This window comes from Sardina pilchardus, chromosome 8 (assembly GCF_963854185.1).
Source record: "Sardina pilchardus chromosome 8, fSarPil1.1, whole genome shotgun sequence".
NCBI classification, from domain to species: Eukaryota; Metazoa; Chordata; class Actinopteri; order Clupeiformes; family Clupeidae; genus Sardina; species Sardina pilchardus.
Genome location: NC_085001.1, coordinates 17,607,005 through 17,626,091, shown reverse-complemented (window position 1 = coordinate 17,626,091; position 19,087 = coordinate 17,607,005). Strand labels below are relative to the sequence as shown.

The following is a 19,087-nucleotide window of genomic DNA, read 5'->3' as shown; positions in this document are numbered from 1 at the left end:
ACGTATCACGTAGGCTAGTTTACAACTTACATCGATTCCCCTCTCAAAGAAGCACACGCACTTCAAACAATCATGCGTTTCACAGGCAGGCTAAACCGAGCGCATAATTTAGGCGCTCCGTTCGCAAAAATAGTTAAGAATACTGGTCTATTTTGTTTTCACACGTACACGTTGCTATCACATCTGATGTAGCCAGTTGCACTGATCATAGAGGAAGGTGGTTGATGTTGCCTCCCTGTCAGTCTCGCATGCGTGCATTGTATTGCATTGTATTGCAGTGTATATTGCCTATACGCAAAAACTGTATCGGACCTTTTAAGCTCTCGCGGGCCACATACTGTATCAGACCCTTAAAGCTCTCGCGGGCCAAATGAAATGACGTGGCGGGCCGCATCTGGCCCGCGGGCCTTGAGTTTGACACCTGTGCAATAGGCTATTATAAAGACAATATGCACACAGTAACTACATGTATAGGCTACAGGTTTCAGGAGACACTCCACTGGAGGTTTGGAGTAATTATTGCAAATCTAGTAGTTTTAAAGTTTGAATATTAAGTATGAAAGGGTTAAAGGGTGCACGACATTGAACGCGACATTTCATTTTACTTTCGGTGGTGGATTGACTCTTCCTGCCAGCGCAATCGAAAGCCTACTGAAAACTCGCTGCCCAAAACCTTCCAGGCGTGAGTAGTCTAATTCTTTATTTAATAGGCAATTAATTTAGCATTAGACCAATCCGTTTAATGACACGTGGAATAATTTATCATGTGTGAAACACAATCAACTTATTCAGATCATAAAGTCTTTTAGCTCAGTTCTACCTGTATAGCTTGTAAGAGATGAACTGCCGTTTTTCACGTACCTAGGCCATATATACGAACTACCTTTCTTGTTTTAGCGATGGCGTATGCACAGATCAAGAATTCTCTGATTTTGTCAATCGGGCTGCTGTTTTTCTTGGTAAGTTGATATCTGATTGCTGTAATAATCCAAATAATTCCGTTAAAATTCTTATTTCAATAGTGTTTTGGAGCATAGAGCTCAGCCAAACCAGCATAGATACATGATTGAGTTGTTTCCATTTCTGGAGAAATCCGGCCAATTTTAACACGGAACTCAATTGATCATTTTCACGGAATATTGTCGGTCGGTAAATGAGTGTGGGGAAAATCGTTGCTGTCCTCCAAATTTCATTAATTAGCATGCAACTGAAGCTCTCATTGTACAGTCATAATGTTCACAGAGGCGGACATTCCGGTTCCAGAAAGTTAAAGGCAGAGTCCTATATTCTTTCTATCTGTGCACTTGACAGATGACTCATTATTTAATCCACCTGGCTGCTAATTAGGATGGGATGATTTGCTAAATGCTTGGCTCAAATACCAGGACTTTTAGGCTACTTTCTGAGCCCGAGTTGTCCGCCTCTGAATATTATTGGTCGTTATTTTGGACATAAACTTCACTGTTTGGTCTCCGTGGAAATGGGAAAAGACATGTGCCTACGACTTCGGCAACGGAAAGGCAGACAGCCTGCAAACACAGGATTTATACTGTTCCTTCACAATGTTAAGGATGAAAACGCACAGTGGTGTCATGAAACGACCATTTTCATACGGTACAGCATGACATTTTGATTCTACAAGTAACCTATGTGCCACACGGCCAATGTAGCTTGAGCATAAACGTGAGGCTTTTAACCTCAAGTGACTGTAAGAAAAATAATAATAAAATAAATATATTGCGTGTGCGCGCTAAACTCAGATAGAAACACGCGATTTCTTTTGCGCGCTCTTGCTTGCTCATTCGAGACTCCAGTATCTACTTTGCAGGCGTTAGGGAGCCGCTATCAATATGTGTGAGACTCACGGAACTTAGTTCCGGGAGACTTTGCATGTCTATAGACGGCTTTACTTTGTCGGCAGCACAGAATGTAGGTACAACGCGCTTTAATCGTGTCATGTTTAGCTGACACAAACTCAAAATAATGACTATTAATGATACTTTGGGATTAACTGTAACCAGTTTTGAGGTCGTTTAAAACGCACCAAATCAACAGGCCACCTGTTCACCATTCACCATTCAAATTAACAGGCCACCTGTACACCATTTTTTTGTCATTAAAGTTTTTTATTGATTTTATAATTCACAAACACAATAATCACAGACATTCTATAAACATCCAATGCCTGTGACATACAGAGAAACAAAATACAAACAAACATAAAAAATAAAAAAAAAAACTGAAATCTTAAAGGCAGCTCATACCCCCCCCCCCCCCCCCTCGCAGCACCCCTTCCCTCATTACATACACCATTACACATATACAGTACACACTGTATGTACCCACACACACATTATGTAGTATAATCACCTGTATCTTTCTACCCTTCTAAGACTCTGTACCAATGCTGTAATCAAAATACATCCATGCTTGACTAATTCTGCTTGGATTATGCACCCTTCCAATCATAAGTTCAAAAGCGGCTGTCTCTGTCATGAGTTGAAGCCATTCTGCAACCTCTGGTCTATGTGGGCTCTTCCACTTACGGAGAATAATTCTAGCTGCTACCATGAGACCTGTTACCATTACTCCAGCTTCGATTTAGCAAGTTTAGGTAGTATTTGAGATGTATCTCCCAACAAGCATAGCTGTGGGGATTCTGGTAGGGATTGTCTGAGCCATCTTTCAAACTTTTTAAGCACTGCCTTCCAAAAAGGCTTTATTAAGGGACAATCCCACATAGCATGGAGAAATGTACCCACTTCCCTGTTACATTTCCAGCATTTATTGTCCTTGGATAAACCCATTTTAAATAGCTTATTAGGAGTAAAATAAAATCTATGAACAATTTTATAGTGGATGAGTTTATTCCTAGCATCCCTTGTAGACTTTCCTACATTGGAAATAATATCTTGCCACAAGTCCTCATTGATGTCCAAACCAAAGTCATTCTGCCATATAATTCTTAAGCCTTCACACATTTTGATCTCAATACTTGACATCTTCCTATAGAATACTGAAGCAGAGTGTAGGATATGTGGAGAATTAAAGAAACCCTGTATCGCATTTTCTTTTTCTTCCTGTCTTCTCAATCCAAAAACAGACCCCACACTGCTCCTCAGCTGTAAATACTTCCAAAAATCCCCTCTATCTGTTAAGTGGAAGTATTCTTTAAGGTCCTCAAATGACATAAATAATTGCTCCCTGTACAGATCTTTAACTACCCGTATGCCTTTCACCAACCATGCTTGCCAAGAAAAAGATTTTTTTGCAATACAAACTGAGGGATTATTCCATATTGAGAAATAGCTTTGTTTATATTGTGATATACCTAACATCTTGTGTGCTTTTGCCCACACCCATTGTGAATGCTTTAAGATTAAGTTTCTTCCCATTGTCTGGTTTTCTGCATTTTTCTGTGATAATAGCTCCACAACACTATATGGGCATGCAAGCACCTCCTCCACCTTAATCCACCCAGGGCCAGTTGAGTAGGTTCCCCAATGTCTTGCCAGTTTATTAATCTCAAAAGCTATGCTATATAGTTCCACATTAGGAAGTGCTAATCCACCACAATCTCGTGAAGCTAGCAGTTTCTTTAGCCTAATTCTGGGCTTTTTCCCATTCCATAAAAATTCTGTTATCATCTTGTTATATTGCTTAAATATTCCATCAGAAATTGTCACTGGTATCATCATAGAGATGTAATTAAATTGTGGAGCAACCACCATTTTTATGATGACCAATTTTCCCCCACAAAGTCAGGTTCATCAGCCGCCATTTGTCCAAATTCAACTTGATTTTCTTAAGTAAAGGTGTCATATTCATAGCAATTATGTTTCCCAAGGCTGGACACAGCTTAATACCCAAGTACTTCATGCCAGTAGGGACCCATTTAAACTGACAGGTGGGTAATATCCATCCTTTTGATATTGGCATGCATTCAGACTTTTGCCAGTTTATTTTATAACCTGACAGTATTGAGAAAGACTCTATTGTGGCCAAAATATTAGGGATTGATATTATAGGATCCTCAATAAGCAATAAAATGTCGTCCGCATAGAGGAACATTTTGTGTTCTTCCTCCCCATGTAAAACTCCTTTAAAACTGCTCTCAGCCCTAATAGTAGTGGCCAAGGGTTCCAGAAACATTGTAAATAGCAGCGCCCTGAGAGGATCTCCTTGTTTAGTCCCACGTGCTAACTTATTAAAGATATCAAAGCTTCATTAAACGTATCGGGTAGGTTGCCCACTGAAAATGACTCTCTATACACTTCTGTTAAGATGGGAGCCAGTTTGTCAACATACTTCTTATAATACTCTGATGGAAAACCATCCAAACCAGGTGCTTTCCCAATCCTCATCGATAAGATTGCACTTTTGACTTAATCTACTGATATAGGGCGATCCAATAACACCTTCTGATCCTCTGACATTTTTGGCAGCTGAATCTTAGGGAAAAAAGTATCGTATTCACTCATCCCAGGGTTAACCTCAGATTTATATAACTGGTTATAAAAACTCTCAAACACTTTGTTGATATCGCTAGTGCTTGTCACCAAATCCCCTGTATCAGTTTTAACTGCTGGTATAACATAACTAGCTTCTTTTTGGCGTATCTGCCTAGCTAATAATTTTCCTGATTTTTCCCCACTCTCATAGTAATTACTTTTAAGTCTAAATAGGGCATACTCTGCCTTTCTATTGTATATATCATTTAATTGAAATTTTAAGTCACATACTTGCTTCAGTAGGAGATCACTATGTTTCTGAGCCAATAAATTCTCAAGGTCCTTAAGTTGTGATTGTAGGTCTTTTAATTGTCGCGTTTGCTCCCTTTTTTTCTTACTGGAATGTGCTATAATCTTTCCCCTGATATAAGCTTTAGAAGCTTCCCAAACTGTCCCAACTCTATCTGTTGTACCCATATTCACCAAAAAGAAATGGTCAAGTTCTTCTTCAATATGACTATGGAATAATGGGTCCTGAACAGAGGCGTCGATAGACCTGGGCATTCGGGGCTATAGCCCCGGATGTATTGGGGATAGCCCCGAATCTCCGTGCCTTACAAAATGATGAAAATCGCCACAGAGTTTTTTTTTATAAGGTTCAAATTGAATGCCACGGTCAGCAGCCCCTAGCCTGACGTGATTGCCGCTAGTGGCGTCTAGATTTTTAGGCTATTTCTTAGCAGTCACAACTTAGCCTGAGAGCCAGAAACACAGGCACAACTGCAATATTGTTACTCTTGTTCGCTGACGTTCCATGGAGTCGGAATAAATTGTTGCAAATGCGACATCAGTGTTCCACGCTTCCCCCCTCTGTCGGGCTGACTGCCAGCCTCTGTAACTCGCTAACTTTAAGACCGTTCATTTGGATAACAAAGAGATAAACTTACTCACCGACGTTACCTAACGGCTCTGTAGGATAGATTAACGAAACGTTCTGCACAAGCATTCGTTTTCCATGAACTTGTTCCATTAAGTCTACTAGTATAGGCTACAGTAGGCCTAGTCAACAGTAGTAAACACGTAGCCTACAACAACAGTAGTAAACACTAGTAGTTACCACAAAACGAGTGGAAGAGTCAGGCTGGCCGCACGTAGATCTCCTAGGCAATTATACCAATGATTTCCATGTAAACTGAAAATTGGACGAGGAGTTGTGTTGGATTAATCCATTTACAGCGATTAGAGTGGCACCTGGAAATGATTCATTCATTCATCATGTCACAGGCAGAAACAAATGTTTGGGTGTGAGGTCTCTGTTAGAATTAATACCAGTAGCCTTGAGGGGAATTAGCTTTATTTGTTATTAAAATATGATGAGAAGAACCCCAACGAATTTCCTTCCTTTCCTTCTCAAACTACGTTGAAACGGCATCTTTAACGGCCCAATTTTCAAAATTTCCCGGGGGAAAAACCCCCGGACCCCCGTGAGAAGGGGAAAAAATAAAAAATAAAAAAGTCGGGCTACAGCCCCGGATCTATGGTACACCTAGTGACGCCCCTGGTCCTGAAGTAAAGAAACATTCATTCTCCACCTACTTCCTTTATTTCCATCTGTCCCTATTACTAGTCCTAGATGCACAGTGGCATGATCGGTCAATGCTGTAGGGCCTATGGAACAGTCAGAAACACTGTTAACCAGATCATTACTGATCAAGAAGTAATCGATCCTGGAGTGAGATTTATGTTTATGAGAGTAAAATGTATTCTCTATCTTTTGGGTTGACAAGCCTCCAAATATCCGTCAGACCTATATCCTCTATTAACAACTCAATGGCCATTCTATCTTTTGGAATGTGATTGGAAAAAGTGGTTTTGTCCAAGGCTCCGTCAAGGACTTGGTTAAAATCCCCAGCCATCACTGTATATCCATCAGCTTTTCCTATCAGTTTGTTTATTTTGTGGAAGAAACCTGGGTCTTCCATATTTGGAGCATACAGTACCCTCCAGAATTATTGGCACCCTTGGTAAAAGTTGACTAAAAATAGGTATAAAAAATAATCTTTAGGTGATTTATTGTACTCCCACAATGAAAACAATGAGGAAAAATATACCCTGCAAGGCAAGCAAATTTATTCTGAGAAAAAGGAAAATCTCATAAAGAAATAAATATTTTTAACAAAAACAGCTTGCTCACAATTATTGGCACCCCTGAAACAAATTGTGTACAACATTTAACAGGAGCATTTTCCTATGTAAATGCAACGTTTTAAAGTAAATCAGAGTGTCTGTGAACTTTCAGAAGTAGTTCATGACGTTCTTTTTCACTATGGTATGAAAATGAAGTCACTCAGAGGCTAAATCCTCTAGTCATTTTTCAACATTGGAGAGACAAGAGAATACACTAAATTGAAATAAAAAGAAATTGTGTTGACATTTGTAAGTAAGAGAATGTCTATGGAAACTAGGTATTTTGTTGAAAATGCCTATGTTTCCAGTTAAAATGATGACTAAAAGGTTCTAATCATCTGGAAATGTGGCAAACATGCTTGGACAAAGACCCATGGCTATTTTGCTCCCACGCACAGTATGGAGGATGGTATGATAGGCAAAAAAATCCATAAGAACCACTGTTGAGAGTTACAGACAAAGCTATCATCTTGGGGTCACCAAGTCCCCCCCAAAAATCTTCAAAAGTGACCTCACTGCTAATAGATTATTTAGACAGCATGTCAGGTTAAAGCCAGTAGAGTCATTTAATGAACAATGTAAATGGCAGGAGTTACTGAATGGTACCATGACATGTCTGGCAGTGTGGTCTATTGTCAGATGAAAATAAAATGATGCTCTTTTGCTAAAAACACTTAAGGTGTCTTTGGCGTACATAGAAGAATGACTATACTAAAAAGAACCCCATGCCTAATCAGAATTATGGTGGAGGGGCTGTGCTATTGTGGGGCTGTTTTAATTCCCAAAGGCCTTGGGAACCTAATTAAGGTGCATGGCATCATGAACACCAAGAAAAACCTGAACATTTTCAAAGGAAATCAAACAATCTCTGCCAAGGCCCTAAAAGTTGGTCATGATTGGATCATTCATCAGGTCAATGAACCAAAACAAATGCACAGATCAAAACAAATATGGTTTACTGAACACAAAATCAAGCTTCAGACATTGCCATAGCAGTCCCCTGATCTAAACTCCATAGAAAAACAGTGGGATGAGTCAATGAGAAGAATGCACAAGTGTGGACCTAGCAATCTGGACGATCTGGGGAGGTTTTGTAAAGATGAATGGTCTTAAATCCCTTACTTTGTATTCTCAATCTTTATGGGGTGTCAGAGAAGAATATTACATGCTGTTTTATTGACAAAGGGAGGTTTAAGAAGGTATTACAAGTAGGGGTGCCAATAATTGTGAGTGACATGTTTTTATTAAAAACATTTATTTCTTTATGAGATTTTCCTTTTTCTCAGAATAAATTTGCTTCCCTTGCAGGGTGTATTTTTCCTCATTGTTTTCATTGTGGGAGTACAATAAATCACCTAAAGATTATTTTTTAGACCTATTTTTAGTCAACTTTTACCAAGGGTGCCAATAATTCTGGAGGGTACTGTAGATGTTGCACAAATTAACTTTAACTCCATTAATCTTAGCCTCTATGTATATAACTCTTCCTTCTTCATCTTTTTGTTCTTTTATAAAGAGAAAATTCAAATTCTTATGTACTAAAATAGCTACTCCATGTTTTTTAGGAATATGAACTATGATATATTTGGCCAACCCAGTCTCTTTTTAATTTAACTGCCTCTGACTCAGTCACATGGGTCTCCTGTATAAAAGCAATGTGAACTTGTTGAGACTTAAGGTAAGATAAAATTGTTTTCCTCTTAATGGGATTTTGTAGTCCATTCACATTCCAGGACACTATTCTTACACAGTTACTCATGACTTAAAAATGCAAATTATGCAAATTATGGAACATTTCTCCCCACATGTCGGTCTAGGCCAATATAAGTGATCACCAAAAAAAGAGAGTAAAATGAAGAGAAAAAGAGAGGGTGCTGCCCAGCTGCCAATCAAAATAAGTAACACACAATAAATTACACTCAAAACCCTTTTAGAACAGGGAACATTGAAAACAATCCCATACCCACCCCATCTAACCCTTCTCTCTGCCTTGAGACGGTCCATGAGGCACACTGAAGTGGTCATCATTAGAAACCCCACCACCAAACCCGCCAAAGCATCCTTTCTAAGCAGTCCAAAACACACCTTGAAGTAATTTCCTCAGTATCTACAAAGGCTCTAGCCCAGGCTACATATTTTGGCAAAACTATCCTAATTTCTGAAAGAAAATATTCAGGAGAAAAGAAGGCGCCATAAGCCGCACATTGGCTAACATCAGGCTACTTACTCTGTCTCTGAAAGCGCGCATGAAGTATAGCTAGTTAAATTAGGCTAAAACAGGCTACTCAGCTGTAGGCTCCTGTTCTGGCGTCTTGTTCAGCGATCTTTGCACCTTCGACTCCCTGTTCAGAAAGTCCATAGCCTCTTTGTCGTCGTCAAACTTCAATCTTTTCCCTTGCCATGTAAAGCGCAACTCCGCCGGATGAGCTACTGTAGGGTGAAACGCACGTCAAGATCATAGACGGTTCCGCACATCTTTGAACTTTCTCCTCTTCTCTGCCGTCTCTCTTGTCATATCAGGAAAGAATGACAGCTTACACCCTTTCCATACGATCTCCTTATTCCTGTACGTCTTCTTCGCAGCCATCAACACTCTCGCGCTCCAGAAAACTTAGAAATCAAATTATTATTGGTCTAGGAGGATGGCCGTCGTCGGGCATAGGTGCCGGAGCGCGGTGCACTCTTTGCAGCTGCGAACTATCAAGCTCAACGCCCAGAGGCTCGGAGATTATATTCTTCACACAGTTTGACGGTTTACCGTCTTCTAGCTTTTCTTTCAGACCAATAAGCCGCAGATTTTGTCGCCTGTCTCTATTGGCAGCGTCCTCAATGGCCCGATGTAGTTCCTCACATTTCGTAGCCGTTTTATCTGCTGTCTGGCGGAGCTCATGGTTGTCATCCTCAAGCAGAGAGATACGATTTTCAGCTTCCTCCAACCTAAGCAGAACACTGTCCACGTCTGTTCTTAGCCCAACATTGGCATTCTTAATTTCTGACATATCCGCTTGCAATGCTGTTAGAAGCTTTCCAACTCTTCCCATCTCCTCCATAGCTTTATCCAAGGACTGCTGCATAGATGCTAACACATTTTCACCCTCCTCTTTGCTAGCCCCGGCATTGGTAGTCAGCTTGCTAGCTCCAGCAGAACTTTTTTCAGTATTCCTTCTTGACGACGACATAGTGCACAATTCAAGCTGTTACACACTAAAACCGTAATAATATCCACTTATAACAACAAGTATGTCGACTGCACACACTTTACTAGCGAATTTCGGGTAACTTTGATGGGTTCACGGGAGAGCTCCAACTATGCGACCATCTTGCTCGGTGATCTCACGTGACTCCACCTGTACACCATTCAACCAGCCTCAGAAAATGGTTACAGTTAACCCCAAAGTACCCTATTAATTTCCAGCTAGAAAATACGCATCTCCCTCCTTAGTTTACGTTTCGGTTTGTCGCTGAATGGACACATGAGTTGTCCTTGCTGAAAATGTGAGCATACATGATGTATAATCCCCGAGACAAGAGGACAGCAAAAATATATTTTTTACTAGCCTAAGGAAAATGAGAAACATAGTAACGCACAGTGACTTGGATACTGGATTCTGCTACTGGAGTGGAAATGACGTGTTAGATTAGGCATAGGCTACTCGTTACCGAAAAACGTGGCCCGATTAGAGTAGGCCTAACGCGTGTTACAGGCATCCTTATAGTGCGTTCATGCACATCGGACCTTCGGAAATTTCTGACCTCCGATAGCGGAAAAATGACATGAACGCTAGGTCGGGTTGGATTTTTTGCTCGGAGACTCGTGCGGAAGTTTTGTGCCCCTAGGTGTCCGACTTGACGTCACTATCATATTCTCCAACCACGACGGCCTCCCTTCCAACAACAAAAGAGGTGAATTTTACTGTCATTACGAATAGGCAAGGTAATTTGTCACTAAATTAACAACACAGATAGAAACACTCGCCCAAGACATTTTCCTTCTTGCTCAACCATACTAAGCAGTTGTAATTAACGTATTTATGCGTTTCCTGTATTTATTTTCCGAACTGATCTCATGAACACAATTTTTTCGGAGGTCGGAACTTTTTAAAGGCGGGTCCTCCGAGGTTCCGAGCTGCATGAACGCAGTATTAATCACTATGGGCTCTGGGCACAAAATCGTAATGTCCTGCTGCCCCCACTCCCCGCATGCACACAAGCGCATAGCAAATAGTAGCCCACAAGCCCACTCTCCCTAAGAGCAAGTCGGGCAAGTTGCTCATCTGGCTCATCCAAACCAGCGTGCATGAAATAAACACTAACATGGAACTTGGACATTACAACAAATGAAGAAGCCCATAAATACAGTAATAAGATGTTAAATTGAGAGAAATTGTGTGTGTGTGTGTGTGTGTGTGTGTGTGTGTGTACTAGGCTATACCTTCTAGAACAGGTGTTCTCAAACGTTTCACAACGAGTAGGCCTACCATCTCAAGAGAACAGTTGACTCTCCATGTACCTCCATTATGACCAGCATTAAAATACAGCAGTGTATAGGCCAATTTTTATATATTTTACATTGTTGTTTTGTTGGGAGTTTTTTTTCAAGAAGGATAAAAACTAGTTTCAATTTATGCATAACTTGTACCTGTACCAGGTCAACTACCCCCTCCAACACTTCCCCCCAACATTCTAGATCATTTTCAGACACCATGTAGCATAGTCATATACATCATTTGAAAGTTTGTTTGGACTCTTGGGAATCAAGACATGACAATCTTTGTCATGCAAAATATGTGTAGTACTTTACATTGTCAGATTAATCTTACTATGTCTTAATCAAATTTAATCAAAAATGCCCTCTTCCCCCTCCTCCGCTTTTGGTGCCAACCTGACCTCTGGCTGCAGTGTAGCTGCAGTACAATAAGTAGATGCAACATATTGGGTACTGAAATATTCACAAGAATCCATAGATATTGAATCTTCATGATGTTTTATCCTATATTAGTTGTGCAGATGTATATTCCATCTTATACACAACAATTGAACCAACAAAGTAAATGCAAAATTGGACACTTTTGTGTAATTATTCCATATTTTGTGTATTCATTCTATATCAGAACTCCGGACATGCAATCCAAATAGTCTACAAGAAACCTCAGAGTGTTATCTTTGATTTGAGACCAATATTATGCTTCTACACAAAGGGGTTCTTGTGCAGTAAGTATTTGATTGTCAGTATGCATTTTGGATAGCCAAAAGTCCTATGGGGAATTTCCATAGGGGAGCTTAAAAACGCATTGAGCATACCTTGGCAAAAAATGGTCTACATCATTCATATTTCATGCTATATTGATCTACTTTTGCATCCAGCTTCACAATACCTGGTGCAAGGGCTCAGTTGTGTTTCTAGGTCAGAATATATGACTTAGAGGGTTGATATGTGGTCAGTTCAGAGATGCTCGCAATCCGCCTGGAAGAAAAAAATATATTCTAGCCTCTGTGGCCCTGTGTCAGTACATCACACAGTTATTCTACTAGGTACTAGGTCACACAGGTACTGAACCTGCCGTGTCTCAGCTTTCCAGAGGGATCAGACATGTGATTATAGGCCAAAGTATGTAGGAGCAATGCTCTCTTAAGTAGATTTTGTGCAATGTCAGGAAAAAAGCTCAAAAGGGGGGGTAAGCATAAGAATTTAAATGTAACAAGTTTTATTATATAAATTTTTATATAATTTGAAGTGATTATTTTGTCTTCATGAAATAAAACATCTTGGCGACTCCCAGAGAATAATGAGAAAGTAATTTTGTTAAAGACGGTTAATATGATGCTGTTTAATTCATTTATAATGGTGCACTGTCACTTTAAGACTCTTGCCGGCGCACTCTGCTGTGCCTATGGCCTTCTCACAGTTTATTATAATGCTCAGGAGTGCATTACTCTTTGCGTTTTTCTTTTAAACGTTTCTTATAAAATGGAGATATCAGTTATCAACAATGACAAGCCAGCTGGATCCCTTTTGTGCACGCTCAAACGCGTTCCCAATCAAATGAGTAACATAACGTAAATTAGATCTATTGCAATGGAGATTATAAAGAGTATAATCTCTATGTAACATGCTGTTTTGACGTTGACATTGCAAACGTTCTCTAAAGCCTACCTTACATTGCCAGACTTTGCAAAGATTTGGAAAAGATTTTTGAAAAACTACAGTCTCAGACCCTCTCACATCTAAAGACAATTCATTGAGGTTTTAGTCACAGTCTAGTCACAGGCCAGTCTCAGATTAGGATTTTGCAAAGACTGTGGGTCACTATTTACAAGACTGCTGCTAGATTCCTTCAAATTATTTCCATCGTGCAATAGGCTACACGTCATCATTCACAGGAAATCACATGATAGCCTAACTCATATCAAAGTATTTTTTTCGCGTTTCTGCAGCATTGTTTGATGTGTGACATCACTAACAGATATAGAGCTGTTCTGTCACGTAGAACAACCGACTAATAAATTATAAGAAATGAAATAACAAATAATCATAAAGGCTACAGCTGTCGCCTATTTTGCCCCTTCCTGTTTCATGTTCGCGCAAGGTTACTATTGGTTTTTAATGTTCACGTCACTATTTGCATGAGCCACGACTGAAAAGACTTCCGATAATATCAAACATGTTTGATATTGTCGTAACGGCAAAACTAGAAAAAGACTGCCTCCGACGGATTTAAAACCGCTAAGATTGGCACCTTACACTAAACGATTTAGATGACGGGAGCGCGCTGCGATTTCAGTACAACTCCCAAGATTTCCGCCCGATTTTGGAAATTTAGTCGCCGACTGTTAAAACAGACCAAAATCGTGCAATGTAAGCCAGCCTTTAGAATAGTGTAAAGCAGTTTGCTGTAACGTTTACCAACGCTGTTGCTGGGAAAAATAGCGAACAGCCAATGATAACCTATCGGGCAAAATCTATGATAAACTAATGCATGCTCGGCGGGCCGTAGTTTGGACACCCCTGCTTTAGGTAATCAAGCTTCCACTCTGACAAAGTTTTACCACTAGCGAACTCCCCTTTCGCTTTTGCCTTCGAGCAAATATGTAAATATCTCTGAAAGTTTTATCCTACCTGGACCATCTTTTGTGTCAGTTTGGACTATTTCATCTAGCCACTCATTTTTAAATGTTAGGCAGACCTTTTTCTGGAGCACCTGCTCAGCCTTTCTTTTCGTCATGGTACCCGCCAAGAGCCTTAAGAATACTTTGTTTGTAACGTTGTCTACATCCGACTTGGTTGTCAGACATGTCAGTATTTTAAATGTTTGCTAACTAGGCTACATCGCGTTTGATAGTCACATTTTTAATCCCTGAAAAAAATATAGTTTGTGCGGTCTGAAAAATATGCGCGGTCTGAAAAATCTGTTGCGCGGCCACTTCGACTGGCCTGCGCATCCGCGCACGCGCGCAGCTTAGAGGGAACAGTGCTCACGCCTGTATATTTCTTCTAAATTCGCCAAAAGTAAGTATTCTAACATGTCATACACTACCGAGACCGTGATACAAAACATATCATGTGTGGTGTCGTTGGAAAGCTGTGTTTCTCCTGCATGACGTTATGCCATCCAAATATGGACACTTCCTTTGTATCCGCAAGCAATTGCGAAAGTTCAAAGAAGAGTGTAGTAGACTGAGTATGCATGCCATTGGCTGTGTTTCAAGGCTGTTATCTCAAAATTAGTTTTTTGTAATTTTCCAACATCTCAGCCTATGTAGCACCTATACACCAAACTTTCCAGTTATACACTTATCAGTATTCTGAAGATATTTACAGTTGGATATTGTATGTGAGAAGAAAAAAATAGTAGTCCTACAGTGCATTTCTATTAGTAGTGTGTGAAATGAATGTCCCACACTGGGAATACTGCAGGTGAAGAAGACTTGAAGAAGAATCTGTCTATTCACATTTTTTTTACCAGCCATTGATAAGTTGATTACATTTCTATATTAACATGTTGTATTAAAGAAAGGAAAGAAAATAACTCTTTTTGTGTGCTGTAAAGTGGTTAGAAGATGCCAATCGGAATCGGCTAAAATCGGTATCGGCAGGTCAAATTCTATGAAAAATCGGAAATCGGAATCGGCCAAAAAATTGCAATCCGTGCATCTCTAGAAAAATGTAAGCACAGTAATATAACAGTTTTAGTATAAATATATGGACACAAGAGAAAAGTAAACATAGTGGGGCAATTGCTCTGTCGCTAGTTTGGAGTTTAACACGGTTTTAAACTCAGTGGTGACGCAAGAAGTCACGTGACGACTTAAGGCTGGCTTACATTGCACGATTTTGATCTGTTTTAACAGTCGGCGACTACTTTTCCAAAATCTTGCCAGTTGTACTAGAATCTCGGCGCGCTCCCGTCATCTAAATCGTTTAGTGTAAGGTGCCAATCTTAGCGGTTTTAAGTCCGTTGGAGTCAATCTTTTTCTAGTTTTGCCGTTACGACAATATCAAACATGTTTGATATTATCGTAAGTCTTTTCAGTCGTGGCTCATGCAAATAGTGACGTGAACATTAAAAACCAATAGTGACCTCGGTCGACGAACACGAAAACGGAAGGGGCAAAATAGGCGACAGCTGTAGCCTGTATGATTATTTGTTATTTCATTTCTTATAATTTATTAGTCGGCTATTCTACGTGACAGAACAACTCTATATCTGTTAGTGATGGCACACTATCAAACAATGCTGCAGAAACGCGAAAAAAATAATTTGATATGAGTAGCCTATCATGTGAGTTCCTGTTGATGATGACGTATAGCCTAGTGCACGATGGAAATAATTTGAAGGAATCTAGCAGCAGTCTTGTAAATAGTGATCACAGTCTTTGCAAAATCCTAATCTGAGACTGGCCTGTGACTAGTCTGTGACTAAAAACTCAATGAATTGTCTTTAGATGTGAGAGGGTCTGAGACTGTAGTCTTTCAAAAATCTTTTCCAAATCTTTGCAAAGTCTGGCAATGTAAGGTAGGCTTTAGGCTCCATTTCTGTGTCATACCTGTGGTTTAACCTGCTGCTGCGTTCTACCTTGATCTCAACTGCTATGTCTTCAAGGAAATTCAAATCACCCACCAGAGGGCGCATTTAGTGCATGCATAGTCTAATCTCGAAACGGACATGGTTTTAGACTAAACCTAGCCTGGCATGCCCTCCCAGTGACGTAACACCTTCGGCGTTGCTGTCGCTGATCTGGTCAACTGCTAATCGGGAAGGATTTCTGAATTCCCCAAATCTGCGGAACTGCCCCTGTTGGTCGAGAACCAATCAACTTTGAGCAGCTCCAACGGCTCTGGGTAGAGGCGTGTTCAAGGCAGAGGAAAGAGTGTTGTTATTGGTTTAAACTCGGCAAACCACTTTCTGACATCGACCAGTAGCAAATCGAGGCACTTAAAGGAGGCGGGTCAACCAAGCGCTTGGAGAAACCGTGTAGCACAGGCTCTTGGTCAGACTAAAGTCTCGCAGAGCCTTTCAAGTCGATGGCAATCAGGCTAGACTAAACCATAGTTTGCAGGATAGCTAGATAGGTGACAGCTTACGCTCCATAAACCGACACACACACATACACACACACACTGTTGGCTAGTTGGACTGGATTACAACATAAGCTACAAGATAGCAGTACACACATAGCCTAACCAGCTCCCAAGCAGTTTGGTTGGCAGCATGGTGATAGACCTAGGATACACGTGCATTTTATTGACGAGCCGGATTCTGCAGGAGGAGTTCTCACGTCTTGGGCAAACTCGGACTGCCTGCGTTGCATGTGAAATGTATATTCCAGGTAGCCTACAGTAGCCTATAGCATGCATTTCAGCATATCATCATATGAATATAATTTCATGGGTTTTATTTTTTTCAAACGCCAAAAGATGTTTATAAGGCAAGTGGAAATAGCGGCTGCCTTGCAAGCGGTGGTCCTGGCCGCGCGTCCATAACAGTGCGGGGTGGTGGCGGGGCGGGTCTGCAGTGCCGGCCATGGGGGTATATGCCTAGATATGCCTACCTGAGACCCCTTGAAGGGTGGGCGCTGTTGAACATGTTGGGAACGTGACTCAGTCACACACGTCCTTATTTCCAATGCCTCCTGCTCAGCTAGCCCAAACAGGTGGCCAGGCAACAGCGGTAACTGGCGCAAGTTGTTCCGACACACTTCTGGTAGGGGTGACTGTGCTAGCCACACCTGTCGTCTAGCATTAACAAGCAGACCCAGAGCTCTCCTGCATTCGCTCGCCATCGCACCACGTGCCTGTAGAGATGCATCAAGCAGACCAGACGTAGCCATATCTGGGGCAGCTGTGTCTGAAGTGGAATGTAAGGCCAAGAGCAAATGCCCCATTGAGTTGCCCACACGTCCAAGAATCACAACCGTGTTGTAGGTTTTAACCAGCATGCCATCAGTGCGCCTGCATTCCTAATTGGGGCATCGCACATCCTGGCGTAGGGCTTCATCAGGCGACAAGATGAGTGAGGCTACACAGGGCTCCAATGCCGAGATTGATGCAAGACCAATGGCATCCGGCATTAGAGTTCTCAACGGGGCGCGTTCGGGCCGAAAATATAAGCAGATGACTCGGGTCGGGTCGGTCCTCGGGCTTAATATTTTCCGCTCAGTGAAGTCCTTGCACTGGGGGCACGTGCACGTCCTTTGTCCCTGGCACCAAACGGCACAGGAGGTTGGTAGGGTCAACTGGGGCCTGTCAGTGGGTGGCTGACCGTAAGAGGAATCATTAAGCAATGGGAGAGTGTGGTCACTATGCTGTGCTACACCGTCTGCTTGATCAGTGTGGTCTTTTTCAGCAGCTTTGATAACAGGATCCGACAGGAGTGCTTGCAATTTTTGAACAGTTGTAGTAAGCCTATCCATTCACTTTGCTAGCTTAGCAGATGAAGATTTGCGCATGGATTTAGGTTGCTCCAAGTCTTGGCACCATGCATACTACCTGCAGCATTAAATGAAGACTCAGGTGCGTGCTTAAAGTAAGCAACTGACAACCGGATTTGTCGTTCAATGGGCATCATGCTACACTTAGGGCAAGGATTATATAGTGCCTCTATAAGGTGCTTCACGTCCAAACAGGATGGACAGTGGTTATGGCCATTTAACATGTCCGTTCCGGCAAGGTATTGTGTCATGTCACGGAGGTCCGGCACCGACACCGTCAAGCTAATCCACAATATCTACTGCAGCTAGGCGAGGCTAGCATTAAGCAGATATAGCCAGCTGAGAGTTGTTATCTACTCCAAGCAAAGGAACCCTGGAAACCAAGGGTATTCATTGGGAATAGAAGAGAAAGTACCAAGCGAGGGGACCCTGAAAACCAATAGGTACTCGCTGGACGAACTTGTTTACTTGCCTGATAGTTCACTCTCTGTCGCTGCAGCTACCACTGGTCACAAGTTAGCTACTGTCAACAACAAAGTGACCCTGGAAACCAAGGGTGTTCGTTGGGAATAGCAGTGAAATACCAAGCGAGGGAACCCTGGACACCAATAGGTACCCGCTAGTAAAGTAGTGTACTCATCGGAGAACAGTAGTTCACAGCTGTATTCGCAAACTGTTAACGTCTCCAACAAAGGGGCCCTGGACGCCAAGGGTAATCGTCAGGAAGCCGCAAAAATATAAATCCAAGCGAGAGAATCCTGGAGCTGCTAATCCAATGTGTTGATAGACAACAATTAATGGGGGAGTTTATGCTCAGCCCAAGTGCAAAAAAATTAACTATATAAAAATAACTTATAACTAGCATTATCAGCTGCCACACATTTATCTAAGTGGCTGATGTGAACAGAGGCAAACTGTGGACAATACCATCCACCCATAGACTTTTTGAAAGTGGGTGGGACAGGTCAGTGGGGGTCCTGGGGGTTCTCTCCCTGAAAAAAATGATGAGCTAGATACAATTTCCTCGATTGTGGTAGGCTACATCTTAACAGGTTGTTAGGCTACTTCTATCTAACAAAGTAAAGCTTTTGTTTAAGATTAATTCGGAACCAGCTTTAATAACCTCATGACAGGCCTAATCTTGCATGTAGTTGCAATATCTGTTAAATTAATTTCTTTAATGTTTTGAATGCAGGCTTCGGGAGGATTCCGTTAGCGTTTTGGGCTAGTCTGAAATGAATGTCATGAGCTTCAAGATTGTTTCTGAAGCTCATTTGGTTTGCCGTTGTGACACCTCAGCAGTAGGCCTACAGTCACCCTTTATCAGTTTCAGCTTTAATAAAGTATTATAGCACTCACAAAAACTGTTAATTAATATTAGCAGTGTTATATTTAACGTAACCAAAATGAGAAGGGTTTTGCGAGTGTTTTGAGCTAGTCCTATTTGCAGACTCTTCCAGTGGTTATGTCAGCTTGAATTTGACCAATCATTCATCTGTGTGCGCGCGCATATGCGTGAT

The 19,087-nt window shown here is 41.3% G+C and overlaps 1 protein-coding gene across 1 annotated transcript in view; it reads left to right on the top strand.

Annotated features, from left to right (window-relative positions):
* The first annotated feature begins 623 nt into the window (after positions 1–623).
* LOC134089575 (NXPE family member 3-like) overlaps positions 624–19,087 on the top strand; it is a 37,869-nt gene continuing 19,405 nt past the window's right edge. The window contains exons 1-2 of the mRNA XM_062544027.1: positions 624–682; positions 898–959. Coding sequence (XP_062400011.1) covers positions 900–959 — 60 coding nt within the window. The 5' untranslated portion in view covers positions 624–682; positions 898–899. The remainder of the gene's footprint in view (positions 683–897; positions 960–19,087) is intronic.